A 22213-nucleotide genomic window follows, 5' to 3' on the forward strand; every position below is an offset into this window, starting at 1 on the left:
ACAGCATTTTACTATATTTAGAAAAAAGAGCACTTATGTTTGCATAAACTGAGAGGAAAAATATTTGCCTTTTTTAAATATTTATGTTTGAATTTTGCCTTTAACTGACAGTTCAGCAGTGATGAGCAGACAGAAAGGGAGAGCAGGTGGAGGCATACAGCAGACGGCCTCAGATCGGGGCCGATCGGCAGCTGGCAGCAGGTTAGCTCCTCGACCAGTGAGCCAAACTGACACCCGAGGAAAATTATCTTTCATCCAATGGTCACACAGTTCAATAAACTATAATAAACAGCCCCCTCCACCTACAACACATCCATCCTCTGCACTCTTCTGTATCTTCTATTCTCTTTCCTTCTCGTTACTAAACTGACTCAGTGACCAATTTATTAGGTATACCTTGCAAATACTAGGCTGGACCCCTTTTTCAAGTTTTAATGCAGATTTTTCAGCTGCACATCCACGATCTGAGTCTCCCACTCCAGCCCATCCCAAAGGTGCTCTACTGTGGAGGCCGTTTGAGTACAGCGCACTCACTGTCATGTTCAGGAAACCAGTTTGAGATGATTTGAGCTTTGTGACATTAGTGCATTATTTGGAAGCAGCCATCCGAAGATGGTCAGCAACAATACTCGGGGAGGCTGTGGTGTTTAAGTGAGGCTCAGTTGATACAAAGAGGCCTAAAGTGTGTCAAGAAAATATTCCCCACAGCATTAAACCACCACCAGTCTGAACCACTGATGAAAGGCAGGATGGGGCCATGCTTTCATGTTGTTTACTCCAAATTCTGACCCTCTCGTGTGACTTGTAGCCTCAGTCACTCTTGTCGTAGCCGAGTGGCACCCAGTGTGGTCCTCTGCTGCTATAGCCCATGTGCCTGTGTTGTGGATACAGAGATGCTCTTCTGCATGCCATGATTGTAATAAGTGCTTATCTGAGTTGCTGTTGCCTTCCTGTTACCTCGAAGCAGTCTGACCATTCTCCTCTGAACTCATTTTCACTCAGAGAACTGCTTTTCTCTTTTTAAGGCTATTCTCTATAAACCCTCAAGATCGGTGTGTGGGAAAATCCCAGTAAATCAGCAGTTTCTGAAGTACTCAGACCAGCTCATCTGGTCTATGTTCAAAGTCACTTTAATGACTTTTCTTCCCCTTTCTGTTGCTCAAGTTAAACTTCACCAGGCATGTCTCCATGCATAAATGCAAAAAGTTGCTGCCATGCAGTTAACTGATTAGATATTAACATTAATAAGCAGTTGAACAGGTGTACCTAATTGGGCTTCCTCCTCGATGGGTAGCTGCTGTTCACCTGAGCAGACCCCGCGATGTTTCACTGTAAACCAGCTGTTGAGATGCCGTTGCAGTAACGCTGTATGAATGTGTTTTACAAGACTAACATAAGTGACTCGCAGACTTTGAAGACTAGATGGACTCCACTCTGCACTGGAACTTAAATAATAAATAATGCCAAGATATTTTGGAGAGGAGAACTATACAGTGGATTGAATTATTACCCACTTATTCCTTGCAGACTTAGTTTCTGTCAGAATGTCCTAAAATGAGAGAAATGAAAGATTCTTTTTATTCACAAGTAACAGACAGTTTTCATAAACAGTTTAGGGGGCACGCCTTGTCCTCTTCCTGCCTGTAGACGAGGAGTAAGGATGTGAAAGACAACAGAACACAAGAAGGCACAGAAGATAGTTGTGGTGCACTCTCCGGTTCTTCCTCCCTAAGGAATGCAAAGAATAGCACTGAAGAGAATCTGTGATCAAACTAGAGCCACTGAATGTCCACTAATCCACAGCACTGTTGTATTGTATGTATGTACTGTTGTGTGTGATATAGTATTGCATACAGTAGGCAATGCTTTGTTTTGTTTTCACCAAATGTGTAATTTTGGTACTGACAGCTTATGTGTTGGTCTGTTCAGGGCTATGACTGCTGTGCCGTGTGATCGGATAAATGTCATTTTGACACTGGAACTAAAGGTTCAGGGAGAGTTAGTCCCCGTTGCACACTAACTGTAGCGTTTCTGAAAATCCATCTTCAGGGTTGAGACCTTCAAAAACTATGTTTGAAGTCTTGTATTTCTAGCAGCTTTCTGTTTAGCCGCTGAAATCAGTCTGTCACGATGAACTCGAGGTGCACCATCTGTATCTTTATGCAGTGCTGAGGGACTGAGAGGTTATTTATACTTAATCTGAAGCCCCAGCAAATTGGGCTTCCTTGTCAGCCGTAACATAACCGCATACACCACACCGCGCTTGAGGCGTAATCTGTCCGGTGTTATAAACTAATTCTGCTGCCAGACTCACACAGCAGATGCAGCGAGAGACCTTCTGAAGGGCCTCCGAGGGACAAGTGTTATTAGCATAAAGGAAGACAGTGGTGCAGCTGTGCAAAGACGTGCCATCATTTGATTTTCCACCGCTGACTCTTAACAACCTTGTAGCAGTAATTCAACTGTGTACCAGCTGAGAACAGCAGGCTTTCAGTCATTTATAGAATTTGGGTCAGTAGACCTTCCTGTCTTTAACTTTAGTTACAAAATATGGTGCACCATAAACCAGTTTCATAAACAAATTAAATCACAAGATTGTACTGGCCTCTCCACGACTTGCAAACGAAGCAATTATAGAATTGTTGATAATTAATGGCTGCATTAATGCAGCTGTGACAGTTAATAAGAAAAGCCCCCGTGGTTTGGTATCTTCCTCCAGTCACAATAGCTGAGAAGTTAGAAAATTAGACACCAGTAACGATTTCCCCAAGAGGTCGTTTAACAGAGTGTGACTTTCAAAATGTGTCCAAAGGCCAAAAGCAGCCAATGGAAATCTCCCCTCGCAGCTGATAGTTTGGTACCAACATGCATCTATGTGTCACAATGATTTATTGCGTGTTGGGATCTCGTACTAATAATACACCACACACACACACACACACACACACACACACACACACACACACAGAACAAACTCAGTTCAGTTAGCTGTGTAAAACAGGGATGTCAGACTCATTTTTCAGAGGTTTAACTCCACATTGACTTCCTGCAAAAATCTCAATATAAGAAAAAGGAGCGCAACTTCAACAGCACATCTCACATTTTACTTCATGATAAAAACATGCACTCTATTTCATGAAGGAAATCTGTCCGCACGACTCTTTGGGGCTTAATTGTTAAAGGTATACCTGTCAAATTACAGAAAAAGTTTGAGTAGCGCAGACTGTACTGTAACTAAAAAAAAGGCAAAGTTATTGTTAATTCACAATAAGGTCGTATTTTATTAATTATTTTAGCACGAACATATTGTAAAAAAAAACAACAGAAATTTCTATAGTAGATAGTGAAAAAAAACCTTTTCTGTCATTTAATTGTTTATCTATTACTTTGGTGTACTGTGAAGAATGTTGCAGAGGTATTTCTCATTAGGAAAAGCTGTAAACGTTATGAAAACACAGAATTCCAAAATGTACGCCCTCCTTCATATTTTCCAAGGAAATCCAGTGGGCGGGATTGGAGTCTGTAGCCTGATTCTTAGGTTTAGCACACCTGATTTGAAAACACTTGATTTAAAACCTCCAGCAGTAAGAAACTCAGAAGTACACGAAACTCCAAGAGCATGTGAAGGCAGCACATCAAGTTGCTAGGTTGGTATCTTAGCAACCCCAGACGCCTGTGTCCTAAGACTGGACTTTTCTGGGGTTTTGAGACAGGTTTTGAGTTAGAACGATGGACGTTTCACTGGAGGCAAAAACCAAACCGCTGGCTACACTGTCAGCCTTCAGCTACATCCCACCGCGAAGAAATGAGTCCAAACAAATGTCCTACTTTAACAACGAACCGAAGGTAACACTGGTTAGCTAACAGAACCTAGCCAGTTATATTTATTACTGAGTGTTTTTTAGGATAACGCTCAGTTATAGTCTCCAGTTAACAACTCTTTTCTTAATAAAGTTGCGTTGGTGCTTTTGAACTCCTTTTAAATTATAAACTATATAAAAAGCTCAGCACTCACCCTTTGTATATTTGTACATTTATTATGTATTTACTAGGACTCTTGCGTTCCCCTCTACTACTAACACTTACTTCCCATTGCCCAAAGTGACAAAAAAAAGCGTCTCCTTCCACAACAGGAAATACTTTGAATGCTGAACTCTTTCCTCTCCACATTTAGGTCTCAGATGTGTCCATGTATGACCGATTAAACAACCATGTTGAGGGTTATGATATGAGGCTCCCCCGGGATGACAGAAAACACTGGAAAGGAAGAGGACTTGATATAAACAAAGAGGTAATGGTCACGTAATGTAGTGCATACACCTCTTACAGCCACTGAAATACAGAACATATAACAAACTTGCATGCATTAAATTACTGCCGCCTACTCCAAGAACAAAAATTCTAGAGTTAAAAATGAGAATAATAATTATAATTTAAAAATGCTTTATTTTTTACTCATTAGAGCGTGATGACAGTGTTCTATTTTTCTTCTTCTGTTTCCACTGAATATAATTGTAAAAATATAGACCTACCAGAGCCAGAAGCACATACTGCCTGACCTTTCTGAAGTCAGAGGTTCCTGGTGTTAACAGAGCTATTGAAAAAGCCCACCCAGAGACACCTTAGTGCCCTCGATAATAATGAGCAGCATGTGTATTTCAGTTTTCCCAAAGACAACAGGGGATAGTTCATGCAATTTTTGAGGGCAGCTTTCATTTCTGTCAGTGTGGGACGTAGCAATAAGAAAGAGACTAAATGGAATCTAATCAGAGGACCAAACCACGATAGTTTCATTAAGTGCTAAAATACCTTTATTTCAACCATCTTACTGATCAGGACAGTAGCAGGTTTAGTTATCGACCTGAAGCTGTACACTTCAAAGCAACAGATTCACTGATCTGGTTTTGGGGTTTAAACAGTTAACAGTTAGTTGTTGTTATAGCATTGTTTTCTAATGGACACCCTAGATATGATGTTTTATAACAAAGAGCCACAATTTTACTTAATTTGCATCTTGTAATAAAAGGTGGAAATATAGCTGTATTATAGGTAATAGTTGTATTGAGGTGATAAAGTTGTCCTGGTAGCAGCAGCTCAGAAATATGTTATACAAGGTGTTTAGCTGTATGTCCAGTGAGTGGTGAAGTGTGTGGTCACTAACCACAGCCACAGTCATTTTTTTCAATGACTTCTGTCTTAACTGATGGAGGAATCCATAAACTGTGTCTGCAACAGCTGATGGAGGAATCCATTAGCTACATCTGTAACAGCTGCGGTGTGCTGATTTAAACAGCAACAGGAATGACGAATCCTTTCAGCAAGTAATACGGACACGTTCCAACAGCTAGCAGTTCAGTATTCATGCCACAGAAACATTCCTTCTGTGCAACGCCTCCACATTTCTTTTTACCGCTCAGATTAATGTCTCTGTTCACCTGAAAATCAGGTACAGTTACACTGTGGTCCTTATGAAATTTAAGACACAAAACTAGCTATATAGGTAACAATTAGCAAGAAAAAATCAACTTTAGCAGGAGATAATGTTGTTTAAAAAAAGGCTGCCATGGTGCCAGAAGAAAAAGAAATCTAAATGATCCAAATGATTCTGATGCCCCTGGTTGTTTTATTTTTGGCTTAACCAATACTGAATGGATTTCAATGTTTGGTAGAAACTGTACAACCTTTTTCCCTCAGCTGTCTCTTTTGTTTAGTGCCAATTTAGCAAATGTCATTATGCAAATAGACTAAAAAGTAAGAGCGTGGCAAAGCTTCCTTTTGCTAAACATAAATATAAAAATATAATAACCCCACCACTGATATCACTGATAGGATTGCATATATATATATGTGTGTACATATATATATATACGTATATATGTATATAGATATATATATATATATTTTCTTGTTTTCAGTTTAATGTATACAACAAATTGCACCTGAAAACAAAATGATAGTGCTGGTTAAAAATGAAGTTGGCCTGACACATATTACCTTAATGTAACTTTGTCATATGAACATAATTGCTGTGGAAACGTCCTGCTTCAAGTTTCCCTAAACGTCCTCTTTTTAAAATATGCAACTTTGTGGAAAGAGAAGTCCAACACATGCATCACAGCTAGCGCAGCTTTAACACTTCTTCGGTGTGGCTGTGCTGCTTCCTTCCAGGAGAGGTCCAGAACTGTGCCGGTGCTGTCCTCGTCAGAGTATGGCCGTCGTCCCGCTCCTGCACTCTACGTCCCAGAGAGGCAGTATGCTCGTGTTGCTTGCATTAAATCTGAAATCTACATGAAAAATGGGATCTTATGGAGTGTGGAAGAAGGATACGGATCAGTGATACCTTCTTAAAAGTCTGACGTGTCAGTGCATGAAGGTTAAGTGTTTTTTTCTCACTGTGGAAACTTTAATAATAAAAAGCGTTGTGCTCTGTAGATTGTTTAGTAAAAGAATGCAAGTGTAAAAATTTAACCCATTGACATAACTGTTGACTATAGTAGCAAGACAGATTTTTATTCTTAATGACTAGAAAAGACCTTTATTTTCTAAGAAAGTCAACCTACATTTTCTTCTTCAATCAGCATGAATATAATGTGAAGTTTCAGTGGAGACTGAAGTGAATCATAACGTATTTCCCAGATTTAGTAGCTGAATTTTCTGTATGGCTCAAAGATTAGATTTTGTTTTCTGACTGCCTTCTTGTGTGATGTTTGTTTTTACATTCTGGGTGTCAGGAATAATGTGAATTTTTGTAATGGGATTTTGTATGGAGCAAATTTGAAAGGTTGAAGCCAGTGTTGGAGTAGCTGGCCAGTTTCTCTCAGGTACTTTTATTGATCATTTGAACAACCCATTCTTTTTAAATTAGCTTCTACATCAGTGTGCGCTGCACTCCCTGCATTTGATCTGTTTTTTTCTTACTGTTTTTTTTTAGTTCCGCTCGCCTTACATAAATACTTCATACTTCACATACTCACTAACCTCCTCGGTTCACTAAGTTCTCAGATTCTTTTTGTGTATAAATACTAAACCCACGCAACAGAGATCAGCCTCCTACACGATAAGATTTTTTTTTGAGTGCAGACAGCTCTCATTTGCTTCTGCCTTTGTACTGTGGCTGAAATAGAGCTTTTATTCTTAGAAACTTGACAAGATTTAAATGTATGTGGTGCTAGAACTGCAGTGATGTTAGGAAGCTGTTAGAGGAGGTGGTGTTTCAAGGTTACAGTGACAAGAAATACCCCGGCCTATAATATTTCCTGGTGTTAGTCCAGTTTTATCAAGTCCAAAGTCTATTAGCCATCTACCACAACTCTACCAGGCTCTCGTCCTGTCTGTCTCCCTCAACCTCAAACAGTCCATAGCTGCCCCTTTCTGAGCCTGGTTCTGCCGCATGTTTCTTCCCATTAAAAGGGAGTTTTTCCTTTCCACTGTCACCAAGTGCTTGTTCATAGGGAGTGGTCTGATTGTTGGGTTTTCTCTATTATTTTAAGGTTTTAACCTGACAATAAAGCACATTGATACAAGTGTTGTGATTTAAGGCAGTAAAAATACAATTAAATTGGAATGAATTAAAATGAACTTCATGGTTTCATCTGTTGACAGTCTTTATGGACATGCTCGCTTCCTTTTCCAGCAGCACTCAGCACACCTGCCCACAGCACTTAGAGTAGTACCGGACGGTTTTGCTGTCCATGTTATTATTGTACACGATTGACCAGTCAACTCACCTGATCTGTACCTCACACTGTGGTGTATTATTAAACTACTACAAAAGGAAGATAGGAAACACCCGAGCTGAAAGCTGTGATCAAGAACAATTTAGCTGTGCCATAAGCCGTAAGTGCGCTGCATTGATCCTGGAATTAATGATAAACGAGCCTCAACCAGCACAGTGTAGAAATATATATATTTTTCAGAAGTTGGTCATTTCAATATTGTAAAGCATCTTCATCTAATATATATTGTGTACTGAATTTCTAAATCTCAGGAGCCATAAACCACAATGATATTTTTTAAAAGATTTAAAATCTTTGCAATTGTGAGCAATGAATATAGAATATATGAAAGGTTACCTTTTTATGAACCTGTATATATATGTAGTACATATATTTATAGCAAAAGACGCTCAAAATAAACATGAACAGATGTTCAAATAATCATTATCAAGCTTGTAATGACAGTGAGATTAGCTGTTGGTTATCAGGGTTTTGACTCTTGGCTCTGTGCCATGTCAAAGAGGTAAAAAAATCCTAATATTGTAAGTTGAAACCTTCTGTTTATGAGGGGCAGCCAATCAAGAGAAAGCTAGCTTAAAGGAAGGTGGAAGGCAGAGAGTGAAATAGCTCTGAGCAGGTAAATACTGTAAAGGTTATTTTGAACTGTGATTCAAGCAGAGTAAGACTAAAGATACAGAAATGGAAATGAGCATCACAACTTTAAAGCTAATGAAACTAATTAGCTACTGACTCCTGTGAATACGTCCTGTGTTTACAGTGTGACAGATCTTTCATCATGCACTTCTGTTTAGAGCACTAAACCAAAGACAGACAAAGGACGTCAGTTTATATACAAATGTTTAATGAATAACAAAAGAATGGCAGTGGACATTTACACACATGCGGTTGGTTTGGTTCCAGATGGATTATAAAAAAGGAACCTCTACTTTTGAGTCCGCGCCTGAGTCCACCTGCTCGAGTGGGACACAAACGCGGCTCAGTAGTTATAAATACAAATCACAGGTTCTGGCAAACTAACCATCACGCTGGCATTTTGTTGGCAACAATAGCTGTATATGACAATAAACTATTGTAACATCCATTTGCAATAAAATGGAACAAACCGGCTCACATTGCCAACCAAGCGTAGATAGGGGAAAAAAAAAAAAAAAAAAACACAGCTCGGCAGGAGGCTCAGTTTGCTCGAGTGTAAGGCTCTGAAGCACAGCAACACTGGCATGGGTAATTAGCTCCACACCGCTACTATTGTACAGACGGGTGACTGCGGTCCTTGAGAGCTGCACTAATTTAGCAAACCTCCCTTTGAGTCAGGCACTCCTTTAGACAGTCAAGTGACCCCTCGGAGTGAAGTCCTTGTTACACTTGAGATGTGAAAACCATCTTAAGTGCAGCCTTGAAGGACTGCGGCGGTGCACCTTGGCTCCAGCTTACACTGTGCTGCTAAGGACAAAAGTGGTTCTTTACAATCATCTATCCGTCGTGCTGCTGGCTTCTGGTAATGGGTTTTACTTAACAGAGAATGACAAATCACTTCTACGGCCACTTTGTGTGCGCAATTGTGTCGTCAAGTCTATTTGTTCGGTTAGCGTGGCGTGCTCAAGGCATCACGGTCCCTTGTGACAGAGATCTGGTCATCTCTGTGTGAACAAAGTAGGTCTTCAGCTCTCCTTTACCCTTCACATTGATGATGCCGCGGCACGAACACATGTACCCTAATTTTGTTAAGATGTCATGTGTCTCCTCTGTTACCTGCACAGAAGGATGAGATATGGTTAAAAAATTACAATTAAATAAAATTTTACAAGAAATACAAGAGTGCTTTGTAAGACATCCCACCTGTATTTTCCCCAGCAACCCAGTGGTTTCCATCCTACTGGCCACATTCACACTGTTTCCCCAGATGTCATACTGAGGCTTCTGGGCCCCAATTACTCCTGCAATTACTGGCCCATGGTTTATGCCTTACAAATAGACAAAGCAGTTAACATTTCAGAATGATTACACACCTTTATGTAAAGTGAAATCTGTGCCGTGTTCATGCTACGGGGAAGAGCTCTCACCGATCCGCAGTCTGAAGTCATTAAAAGAGTGCTTGTTGATGACATCCAGCTTCCCAACGAGAGCAAATGCAAACTCCACCATTGTGCCAATGTGCATGTACTGTCTGTCGTGTTCCTGAGGGTAATGAAGAGAAAACAGTCACAGGGGATACTAGTACGAGATTGTGACTGTTTATGTTTTTAAAGTGATAGTAGTTTGGTTTTACACTGGGCAGTAAATGCTTTGGAGATGAAGTTTACAGCAGCACAGCTGGATAGCAACAGAAACAGGTTTCCAAGCCGTGGCTGGATTTGTTTGTATAATGACACGGTTATGGTTGGGCCGTAATAAAATGTTACATTTATAGTTTATTACACCTAGCCAGCATTTCCTACATGAAAATACTTCCAAATCTCAATGCTCTTACAAGATGTTCCCCTTATTTGTTGTCGCATAGCTCAACTGAGTAATATTTCTGACTAGCAAGGGTTAAGGCTTTTAATTTAATTGTTTAATTTAATAACTACGCACATCCCTAGTATCTGGGGAATTCTTGTCTCCGTAACACCACAAAAAGTGGTTAGGAGTAAGCTAGTTTCCCAAACTTGCTGCTTAATGAGTTAATGCTAAAATCCTCAAAACCTTTTTATGTCCAGATGTAAGGCAAAGCCTTTACAAAAGATAAATCCTGGTTGTCTACACAGAACCAATGATCTAGACAGGGCTGTGACTGATCTAAATTGCTCTCATTCCATTTTAATTTAAAATACCGGAACAAAAACACTTAATTCAAAACAAAGCTAATCCCCCCATGTTATTTACTGATGTCATGTACAGTGTTGTGCGATCAAGTGTTTTTTTTTTTAAGCTTTACATGCTTCTTTATCTGAAATCAGCGAGCTGGAAACATTAAAAAGTGACAAAGTTGGCAACGGCTGATACAATCAGCCCGCAGCAGTGCAGCAAATCAGCCATCAGCCAAAAGAGACGCCTGCTTCTGTATGCCCCTGTGTGAAATCAGCTACGCATTGTTATAAAAATTACCAAGGATTCTGAGTGCAGAACGCTCTTATCCCTGCAGACTACATTATGTGCTCTGCTAGAAGATGCAGGTGCAGCAACAGTGACTGGGGGTTTGGGTGGGTGTTGGGGGCTTTGCAAATGTCAATTAAGCAGATTTCCACCAATCAGGAAGGTTTTTTTCTTTTAAACAAAGCACAGTGCTGCCACATTTCTGAACGATGATCTAATTTGCTTACACTGATGTATTCAAAGTGCAGTAATGAATCACTGGTGCTTGAATGATATGCAGATTGTCTGGAGCAGCAGTAAACACTGTGTGGCTCTTTGTGACTGCAGACGTGTGTAGAAACTTGCCTGTGCACACTCTGGTCCTGGCGTCACGTTGAGTCCAGTCGCAGCCATGTAGGTAGAACCGATGGTCTTAATCTTCTCCACTCCGCTGAATTTTGGCTTGGACAGCAGCTGCGGGCGCAGGAGGAAAAGAGCCCATTACATTACATCTACAAGAAGCAGGAAATAGCTGTGGCTTTCAGCCAAACGCTGGCATTTTCTTCTGCTTTCCCTGCTACTTTAGAGCATAATAACCAAGTGTGATTGCTTCTCAAAAAAAAGCAGCAGGGGAAGGTTATTTTTTTCTTTTTCTTTTTTTCCTTTTTCCATTGTGACTGAGACAGCCAGGATTATCAATATGAGAGGAGTTTACCTCATCAAAGTCTGCTATGATCTCGTTGAGAAGACGGAGACACTCCAGTCCCTCCTTATTGACATCAGACTCAGTATAAAACTCTTTGAAGTCTGGGATGGAGGCGAACATCACACACACCGACTCGTACGACTGATGATAAAGGTCCTGGTAACGAGCGAGAAGAAGATAACGGCTCTATGGGTTGTATTGATCTGGCACAGGTGAAGGAAATCTATGAGCTGAATAGCTCGTGCTGAACAATGACACCGACTCTTTAAATAAATACGAAGAAGCTTTAATCATGTCTGCGGGGGGACTCTGGGTGTTTGCAGGAGCAAAATAGTAATAGCGTTCATTACAAGACAGACAGAAGTAAGAGCGGAGCAACTGAGGTGAAGCACGAGAATGGAAAGTATGTTAAGCAAGTAGGCCACGTCTATTACAGCGTCTGTGGAAAGAGTGAAATAACAGAAATAAAAAGGGAATGTGTTTATTAAACTCCACTTGGAAAGAAAATGATGTGAACAATATGTGACAGATAAGGAATATCATTACAAAGGATATGCGTTAACAGCACATATAAAATATGCAGTTTTTATCATGTATTTTTCAGTCAGTACCACGATAGTCAAAAGAAGATTATTTCCATCTGCACTGATTTATGCTTGGTGGCGTGTGCTATTCTAGTAGAGTATCATGAAGACGCCAACCATGAAACAGAGGAAACATCAATGACGACAGATATGACCCTAATTAAGTCAAATATAGCATTAGGACTTAATCAGGTGGAGTTGGGTTGTAAAGCGGCTTGCAGGTACACAGCATTGGTGGGGAGACTATGGCAGCGTAGACCTCATTCACATAGGATTAGAGGCCAACCACCGGTTGCTGGGAGAAAATATAACCTTCCTGACCAGCTGGCAAGTGGTTGCTGGCTGTCACAGGCTGAAATCGGTCACAATGAAAGTGCTCTGCCGAAAACCTCCTTGCGATGACTTCTGTTGCCAGCAGACTGCCATGGTCACCCACAGCATGTATGGAAGATGCCCACTTGTTTGCAAAAAAACTACTGAAACTTAAAAAAGTGGAATGCCAAATGGGAACAAGGAATGTTCACCTTCCAAGTTATAGCTTACTGCTGCAAGGGTTAGGTGAACGGTCACCATTTCCATATATTAGCCGTGGCCAGTTTCACATAGCGACAGCCAGAAACCTTCCACAACTACCCACCAACCGACTGGGAAATACTTAGTTTTCCCTACTAACAAGTGTTTCCCAAACAGTCACTGACTGGTCTCGAGGCCCGTGTGACGGAGTCTATGAGAAATTTGCTCATTGGATATTTAGAAGGGTATCAGCTGTATCTATGGTGATGGGGCTGACATCAGGATCAACGTATCTTCTGGGATAACGGCTGAGCTCGGCTTTGTGGCCGACTTGAACTACGTCTTTACACAATTAGTTTGATATTTTGTATTTTTCTGGATGCTATATATGAAATAAAAACAACTATATTATATAATATAATTATATAACAGCGTGAAACAGGTTCTTTTCTAAGTACTAAATCTCATTTCAATACTTAATATTTCTGGGGAGCCAGTGTTTTTTGGCCCAACTGAGTAATTTCCTGGGGAAACTGCTGATTTCAGAACATAACACTCACAATGTGCTATTCTTTACTCTTTTCTTTTCTTTCTTTTTTTGATTAAATCTTTTCACCTCCTGAAAAAAGGTTCGGGAAAGTTGAAAAGGGAAAAGAAATGACGCAGGGATGTTACCCGAGGTGAAAAGATGGGTGCATTAAAGCTCATTCTCATTTATAGAGTAATAACTCAGTCCAGTCTCAGCACACAGAAATGAGTATCCTAATTTTAGGTTCAGTGCTGGTTATTGTAATTAAATGTCCATAAATCTGCTAATAAACCGCAGAAGGCTTTACTTCTATAGTACTAGTGCTAACAATGGGTACACTGGAACAGGAATGCATAACATTACAACACTCTACCTCATTTTTCCAGTTTCGTCCCAGGAAGTGTTCGGCCACGTGAGCTGGTAGGACGTTCTCCAGCAGAACCCGGTTGAGGTTCTCCATGGTTTCGATCTCCTCACACTCCCTCTTGAACTTGTCTCTCCACAGGAAGTCTAACCTACAGTAATATTCATTCTGTTACAGGAGGACACAGAGTAAAGAGACACCAGCGTCATTCACACCCAGCACTCTCTCAGTAGAAACTTGAACCAAAAACAGGGGGGAAAAAAACAACTAATACACAGAGAAGAAAGCGAATTTTAAATTAGAGTTAAATGCAAATATTCATTTTTTATAACACAAATCTAATCACAGACAGGATGCTGTAAAAACATCTACCCTCTTCCAGATATTCGTCCATGGTATGGGAGCATTTCTCAGCGACCGGCTGCCCGTATACCATTCTAATCATCGCCACCAAACGGAAACTTCATAGGCTATCTCGAGCAACCTAACCGACTGAAACTAAAGGGCATGCTTGGTATTCATAGAAAATTAAAGTTCCAATAATACAACAATGAAACAATGCGTGAGGCTCCGCTATGATGGCTCAAGGAAATCGAGAACAGACAGGGCTGTTTTGCATAAAAGATAGCCACTGCTTCTTTTTTGTTTTTTCCGCCCTTTGCTTATTCATGCTTGAGGTAGTTTTGAACCATCTAAATATGTCAGGAAGATTCATATAGGGAGGTCAAAACATCCCAGGAGTGTGTGTGCATCAGGCAGCATCCCCTGAACGCACCATCATTATGCTCTCATGTATGTGAACGCTGCAGGCTTCTTGTGGGCTGGCCCCTACGATGTGTGTTTGCGTGTGCGTGGGAGCCTTTTTAGTCTCCTGTGAGATGTACTTCATGTGTGTGGTTCGCAGTGTGGATGATGTATGTGTGCACTGAGTAAGTTTCCCCTGAGATTAAAGTATGGTGCCAATTTAGAAGACTAACAGTGAGGGCCTATAAAGCTCTGCGCTGAGATCTTGCGCTATAGTGTTGATAGCCTGAGGCTGAAATGCAAATACGGACGAGCTTCTTGCCCTCTGAGGACGGCAAGTCTGAACCACTTGTGCATGCGCATGTATATATGCGCCTATGCACGGTATGAGTATGTACAGTTTTGTGGCACGATAAATTCCAGTACCTCTTTTAGGCTGAAAAAGTAGGCCGAAAGAAGTAGAGCTCATATCAGATGCTGTTAAGAAAACAGCTAAAAAGTCTATAAATGAGTTTTGCTCCATTGCGCAGCTGTTCTTCAGGGATGAATTACAGATGCCTTGTTTATGGTAACCTGCTTTCCCCTCTCTTTGACTAAATGCCTGGGAAAAGCCTCATTAGAGCTAAAGATGAAGAATTTGTAAGGCAAATTTCTTAATAGCAGCCTAAAGCATATACAGCCAACTCCAGTGGAAAATGTGGGCAATACCACTTGAAAGACCTTTTGACCTGTTTTAGAAATGATATTTCTCGATAACCCAAAAGCATTGTTAAAAAAAATGAACCCAATTACCTCATGATCTGTACGTGACAAAGAGTTTCTCTCAGCAAAGTTGTGTTTCCATAACAAAGTCCCCTCTCTTTTCTGCTGAGAGTGACCCAGAATGAGAACAACACAGGGAGCTAGTTTGGACCAACTGTGCCTCTCAGAGGAGCCCCAGTTTGGGTACTAAAGCTCTTGTGGCTGTCCTTCTGTCCCGAACATCAGCTTTGAGGTCAGAGATGATGGATGGTATACCTCACAAAAAAAAAAAAAGATAAAACACAAACACCCAATGTGTGTCAGATGAGTTTGGGTCTCATGAAGTGAGGATGGTGGGCACAGAGGAGATGGAGGCAGTGGGCCAAACTGGCAGATCTAGTGCTCCAAAGATATTTTGATCTTTCTTTATAATGAGCCAAGTCCTCCAACACTGTTTAACTGTCTTTCATCTGTTCCAGAAAAATTTCTACAAAGTCATAAAAGTCGTTCCAGATCGACCGGGGCTAAATCTCCCCAAAAACATCGCTGCTCCACTGAGTCGCTGATTCTGTGATTGTGCTGAACGACGTGAAAAGAAGGGTGGGGTTCAAAGGGAAAACATTACACGAGCCCACTTTGAGGAAGCTGCTCACCTGCCTGGCTAAGACCAGTAGCGTAATGAAGAAGATGAACAGAGATACAGAACCCATGGTCTTTAGATCCTTCAGGACTCCCGGTCTGAAAAGAGAGGAAATGCCATAACAACATTCAGCGTTTTATTCTGAAAATTCAAAAGTTTAATGCTCTCACACACAAACTGAGTGTATGTGTGATGGATTGAATCCATCACACATACACTCCATACTACTGCTGGAAACAGCAAACCAGGTTTGTGCATGAATCCACAGGAAAGCCCATGAAGCCCCTTTTAAACTAAGGCCATAAATAAATAAGTTTTAAAATACACACACACACACACACACACACACACACACACACACATATATGTATATATATATGTATATATGTAAACAGTATATTGCCAAATGTATTAAGTTATCTGCCTTCATATGAACTTGAATGACATCCCATTCTTAATTCATAGTTTAATATGATGTCAGCCCACCCTTTGTAGCTATAAGGGCTTCCACCCTTCTCGGAATGCTTTCCTAAAGGTTTAGGAGTGTGTTTATGGGAATTTTTGACCACTTCCTGAAGTGCATTTGTGAAGTCAGACGCCGACGTTGGACCCTGGTCCTGGCTCGCAGACTCCGCTCTTATTCTACCCAAAGATGTTTTATCAGGTTGAGGTCAGGGCTCTGTGCAGGCTGGTCAAGTACATCCACAACAAACTCGCTCATCCATGTTGTGTTGGAACAGGAAGCGGCCAGCTCCAAACTGTTTCAAGAGTTACTTTCATAGAACTAAGGGTCCCAGTCCAACTCCTGAAAAACAAACCCCCACCATAATCCCTTTTCCAGCAAACTTTACGCTTGGCACAACACAGTCAGAAGGGTACAAACCCACTGGATATCCAGATGAAGAAGTGTGATTCGTCAATCCGGAGAACATGTCTTTACTGCTCTAGAGCCCCGTGGCAGTGTGCTTTACACCACTGCATCCGACACTTTACATTGCACTTGGAGATGTAAGGCTTGGATGCAGCTGCTCGGCCATGGAAGCCCATTCCTTGAAACTCTCTATGCACTGTGCTTGATCAAATCTGAAGGCCCATTTGGAGGTCTGTACAAATTGGCTCTGCAGAAAGTTGGGGACTTCTCTGGACTACGCACCTCAGCATCTATTGACCCGAATCTGATTTTACGTGGCCTATCACTTCATAGCTCAGTTGCTGTCGTTCCCACTCACTTCCACTTTGTTATAATCCCACTAACAGTTGACTGTGGAATACTTAGTAGTGGGGAAATTTCACGACTGCTTAGGTGGCATCCTATCAATGTACCACACTGGCAACACATTCTTTCACAAATGTTTGCAGGAGCAGTTTCGTTTTTCTTGATTTTATATAATTGTGGCCATAGAAGTGATTGGAAGTGATTTAGATGGGTGGTGAGTGAATACCTTTGGCAACATTGACCTAGACACAGGGTTTGTGACATTGCTTCATCAGTGTCTATGATAAAACATGCATCTGTATGTTAATGTTCCTCACAGCTTCATTCAAACGTACCAACAGCAGAGACAGAGAGAGAGAAAAAACACTTGTCACACTTGTGAAAATGAGTATTCTCAGCATCAGCTCTAGTTACGTGTAACCACACTTTTCAGCGTGTAGTTTTCTCTGCTATTGTCACTAAGTAAAGTGGCAAAGTGAGTGTGTTTGTGTGTCGCTGGGTGCTAAGGTGCTGCTGCAGCTGCCTAGTTGTTAGATGAATGTGCAAATCTTAATAGAAACAATAAAAGCTGATCAGACATTTGCAGATCTTTCACAGAAAAGTGCACAGGGTGCTTAAGTCATGAAACTGAGGTTTATTCAAAAGGACTGTATGTCTCAGATAGGACTGACTGACTGCTACGTTTGGCCTTTTCTTTGTAACTGTTTGCTGTATGACTTTAGCAGTCTCTCACATCAATGTGGAGAGATTTTGGCCCACTCTTCTTTACACTGTTGCTTCAGTTCATTGAGATCTGCAGGCATTCGTTTATGCACAGCACTCTTAAAATCTCACTGCAGAATTTCAGTCAGGTTGAGGTCTGGACTGATTGGGCCATCGCAGCACTGTGATTCTTTTCTTTTTGCTGCTTTTCTTAAGATCATTGTCCTGTTGCATCACTCAGTTTGGGCTAAGCTTCAGCTGCCAGTAAGATGGCCTTACCTTTTTCTCTAGAATACTTGATATTACTTGAGTTGATAAGCTTTTTGTTTTAGTTAAGAAACAGTCATTCTATTGAGTTTTATTTCTTTAAATAAAAGAAATAAACAAATTGTTTGTTATAAATTGGCATAACTATTAACAAGCACTGCTAGATTCTTCTCTTTTTTATCTATTCATTATTTGAAAAATGCCCATATTATCCCATTTATAACTTAAAGTGTGTAAAATTTCACCAGTAGATTGCTGTCAGCTGAATTCTGTTTTTACTGCCGCTCCTAATTTAAGTTCATAATCCTAACGATGGTAGATGCTAAAGGACAAACACATTTGAGTTAGCCAAAAGAGATAAAAAGCATTAAGGTTAGACTGAAACCCACAGCAGTCATGGCTACGAGGTTCAGAAAACAGATAAGGTCAATTAAACATTATGCAGTGTTTTATATTTTTACCCCTGAGTTAACTCAAAGACCCTGGCTGTGGTTCATCAGTAGTAAGTGTACTCAGACAGCAAAGGGACTCTTGACCTCTAAGTTTTTCCCTATTGAGTCGGCTGTTTACCTCAGCTGTCTGTGTTGGGTGAGAAACATCCACTTTTTATATTCTGGAGGAAGCTGTAAAACTTTGTGAAGGGACTCTGAAACGAACTAGTTGATGAGTCAGTGAAGCTCACTTTTGACTGAGTTGTTGAGGATTTCCCGATGTTTCTATTCATAACTACTGCTGTTTTTGCTTTTGTTAGCTGCTGTTACCCTGTGTTAGCTGCTGTTACCCTCTGTTAGCTGCTGTTAGGCACTGATCTAGCCAGCATTAACTTACATTTAACTTAAATAAGTCTGTGGGACACTGTTGGACTCTGATGCTTTGTGAATAAACTCTCATATGATGTAAGAATGTAATCAGACTATTTATCAGAGGGAAAGTGTGATTTAAGGGACTTTCAAGTCCAACATTAGCTGGCAAAATCTTAGCTGAAAAGCAGCTTTTGCGGTCTAGCCAGCTCATCGTCAACTGTCCAGAGATATGAGGGTCACATGTCTAATCTGTCTCTCGCACTAAGACAGCTGGGATAGGCTCCACCCTCCTGTGACCCTGACAAGGATAAGCGGAACAGAATGGATGGATAAAAGGATGCATGGATGTCTAATCTGTTGACAATAGGTAACTGTGACAATTTGGGGAATAAATGAGCATGTTTATGCAAATGTTCATGTGTTAGAGCCCTGACTTTGGTTCAGGAGGTCAGGCTTAGAAGGAATAAGATGACATTTTATCAATACTGCTTGTCTTTTTCTTTTACATTTTCCCTTTTTTTTGGTAAAGGTGACCCTTTCTCCGATGATAAAATATAGGTATAATATTTCATGTCTGCAGTTTAAAAGGGCAGGCATGAATTGAAATGTGCCTCCACAGCACGCCAAGGCCTACAACTTCCCTTCTCCTCCCCTCTCTTCTCCTAACGTACTATGCATGTGGCTGGTGTGTAGTCATATAAGTAAAATGTATTTAGTCAGAAGGGAGATATCCTTCCTGGCCACTGTATTTAAAAACTTCAGAAAGCCTGCACCCACTCCTATATATTTTTAATACATCAACTATAAATTTATGAGAATGCATCCATTTGTTGTTATGTAATTAAACACTAATCCATAAATATTCATGAGTACAATTTTCTTTTAAATAACCTAAAAAGACTATTAACCCTACCTTTAATCAGTCATTTAAAAAATGTATTCTATTCTCCATTCCTGTAGCTTGCATATCAACTTACTTTAATGATTAGTAGCTGTAGCTTATAACTCAACAGACTGTGGATATGTAATCCTGTGCCTGTTATTACACAGACAGCACACCTAAAGTTCTCCTTCAAGATACTAAAGTGGAAATTATTATTTGTCAGCCCTGGTCTGTTTCCTTCTTGTTTTTCCACTTCATTGCTATTCTTATTTACTTGCCTCCGTGCTCTGGCAAAAGCAGTATTCTCTTCATGCTAATAAAAGCCGAGGTGAAGAAGAGAAACAAAAGGAGAAATATGAGCTTGAGAAAAAAAGTTTTTCTTTCCGCAGTCTCTCTAGATGCCCTGGAAACTTTTTGCATAATGGGATTTTGTCAGCAGTGAGACTCTAGCTGTCAGTCAAAAGTGAATTGAGCTCCATCAACACAAACTGCTGCCATTCATCATCCCCATCTCCAGGGGTTGCAGTTGATCGACAGACACTTGGGATATTGCTGCCTCAGCATCAGTCTTCCCCCGTGGTCCAGTCTCATTAGTCATTTTAATAAGCTCTTTTCTACTGATGTGAGCAGGCTGCAGGGTCAGCGTGACGGAGGGTTTCAAACAGATAATATTAACCTAAAGTTGACCTAAGAATGATTTCATTATTTCCTAAATAATGAAGCAGAAAGGATGTGTGGAGGAAAAAGGGAGAACGAGTGCATGCAGGTACCTATCTGGTTTATCTGTGCGGTATAAGGCTTTGTTAAATCCATCCAGTAGAGTTGCATGTGTCTGGAGGATGATGATGTTGTAGATTACCACGGCGACCAGCATCACCACCATCTTCAGCTCGTAGTTGATCCTCAAGAACACGGAGCATGACACCAAGCCCAGTATACAGCAGTAGATAAAGTACTGAAAGAGAGTAAAGGAACATCAACAACAGATGACCCAATTTGGCATGTGCTGTGGTGTGTGACTGATAAGTTATGTTACATACTTTGATAAAAATGTGGGATACTTTTAGTTTTGTAAGGCCCCAAATGCTGCCTTAAAGGGAGCACAGCTAAAACAGCTTGTTTCTGATAGACGATGAACTGAGGGGCTGCACCAAGGCTCAGCTCAAGATCTTGCAAACCTGTTCTACTAGACTCCAAGAAAAGTTACAGAGCTGGACACAAACATAACACAACACAGAGACACAGATGTCTCATTTTGCTTGTTTAGATGTCATTTTTTAGATGCCCGCAGTACTTTCTCTGCAGGTCATGTTGCTGACCTCTCACTGCTGTACTTACTGGCAGGTAAAATTTGTTTTTGCCTGTGTTGTCCACCATGTAGTCCAGCTGGCTGTTATTGGTTAGATTCACAGTTGGCAGGATGTCATCCACAGGTCCCCCAGGATCCTCCACAAAAAACTAACAGAAGCAAAAGAGATCCAAGCAGAATACACAGAAAGTAAACCATGAAGGTGTTGACATTTCTTCAATGTCAATGTCAAAACAAATCCATATAAACATTTGAATCAACAAATACATCAACTTTTTTTCTAAATTATTTTCTGTCAGTCACATCGCATAGGTCTCCAGCCTTTCTAAAGATCTTTCCAAGATTTTCTTTGGTCATTGGCTGCTTTTTCACTCCAGCCCCTGGGCCAGACCATTTTCAGAGGGATGTGTTTGAACACTTAACACTGACCAGTGACTCACTCAAGCATAAAAAGGCGCCTAACTCAAGAAATGAACCTCTGTTTTCTCTACACATAACAGACAACTTAGCAAAGAACCAATTTAATTTGTATTTTTGGGCACTTTGTTTTTAGCAGCCGGTCACAAAAACACATAATTTGTTCCCATTACTTTAGCTGAATCTATGTATATGGCAATGCCAAAGGTTACACACATTTTGACAGGAATAAAATAGCATTTTACCATAAAAAGGTGATTCCCAAAGAGCTACAAAGAGCTACAACAACTTTGATTGCAATTTGAAGCTATTCATTTTTAAAGAAACTCTTATCATGAGAAATAGAACCAAGCCCACAAACCTGATTATGAGTATAAATGGATTAAATTACAGTAACTTGAAGTAAGCTACATTTTTAACCAAAGGTCTGTGTAATACTTTGCTATGGTGTGACACCTGCATACCTCAACATCATGCACGAATTGAGTCCAGAGATGCACAAAGATAAGACAATCTATTAGTTTATGACGGTTCCTTTAGAAAATAAAGGCAAAACCTCCAGTTTCATAAGTACATGTGAACATATCTGATGTATGAGCATCACATTCTGAAACATCTCAATTCTTTGTTATAGGCGTGCATCTGGATCAGCTCCAAGAGTTAATCTCTAATTTAGTGAAACGTAACCTTGGGAGTGAATTTCCTGTTTCCATCATTTAACAGAAGTCATTCCAAGAGAAACATTTAAAGCATTTGAAATATGCTTTTACACTTTGGCAGCAAAACTCTTTAAAGATTTCACCTTTATCGTTATTGTATAACATATATGTGTAATGCACATATTCTGTGACACATTTCACGCCTGTTTCCTGCTGCGTGCCAAATGATGCTGTTCACACTGACAGTTTGTCTATTTAAGATTTGAAAGAAACCCCCCATTTAATCACCATAAGCAGGGACTCTCATGCCTGAACTGGACAGCATATTGTATGGAAAACCACAACGCCA

General features: G+C 40.5%; 2 protein-coding genes across 4 annotated transcripts in view; one reads left to right on the forward strand and one right to left on the reverse strand.

The window, feature by feature from the left end:
• The first annotated feature begins 3592 nt into the window (after positions 1–3592).
• Positions 3593–7578, forward strand: cfap90 (cilia and flagella associated protein 90). The gene is made up of 3 exons (XM_003443777.5): positions 3593–3846; positions 4175–4291; positions 6169–7578. The coding sequence occupies exons 1-3, from the start codon at positions 3730–3732 to the stop codon at positions 6346–6348; spliced, it is 414 nt and encodes a 137-aa protein (XP_003443825.1). The 5' UTR covers positions 3593–3729; the 3' UTR covers positions 6349–7578.
• A 978-nt stretch (positions 7579–8556) lies between these two features.
• Positions 8557–22213, reverse strand: part of adcy2b (adenylate cyclase 2b (brain)) — a 66402-nt gene continuing 52745 nt past the window's right edge. For all 3 annotated transcript variants that reach the window (XM_005450788.4, XM_003443822.5, XM_019351011.2), the window contains 9 exons: positions 20818–20937; positions 20250–20434; positions 15622–15706; positions 13493–13651; positions 11503–11649; positions 11154–11261; positions 9797–9911; positions 9573–9697; positions 8557–9485 (listed from right to left, as the gene is read on the reverse strand). In XM_005450788.4, coding sequence (XP_005450845.1) covers positions 9333–9485; positions 9573–9697; positions 9797–9911; positions 11154–11261; positions 11503–11649; positions 13493–13651; positions 15622–15706; positions 20250–20434; positions 20818–20937 — 1197 coding nt within the window. In that variant the 3' untranslated portion in view covers positions 8557–9332. The remainder of the gene's footprint in view (positions 9486–9572; positions 9698–9796; positions 9912–11153; positions 11262–11502; positions 11650–13492; positions 13652–15621; positions 15707–20249; positions 20435–20817; positions 20938–22213) is intronic.

Source organism: Oreochromis niloticus, linkage group LG22 (genome assembly GCF_001858045.2).
Source record: "Oreochromis niloticus isolate F11D_XX linkage group LG22, O_niloticus_UMD_NMBU, whole genome shotgun sequence".
In the NCBI taxonomy this organism is placed as follows: Eukaryota; Metazoa; Chordata; class Actinopteri; order Cichliformes; family Cichlidae; genus Oreochromis; species Oreochromis niloticus.

Coding starts and splice junctions, on each gene's coding strand:
- cfap90 (XM_003443777.5), top strand. CDS start 3,730: ATGGACGTTTCACTGGAGGCAAAAACCAAACCGCTGGCTACACTGTCA. Junction 3,847..4,174: donor ACTTTAACAACGAACCGAAG/GTAACACTGGTT, acceptor CTCCACATTTAG/GTCTCAGATGTGTCCATGTA. Junction 4,292..6,168: donor GACTTGATATAAACAAAGAG/GTAATGGTCACG, acceptor GCTTCCTTCCAG/GAGAGGTCCAGAACTGTGCC.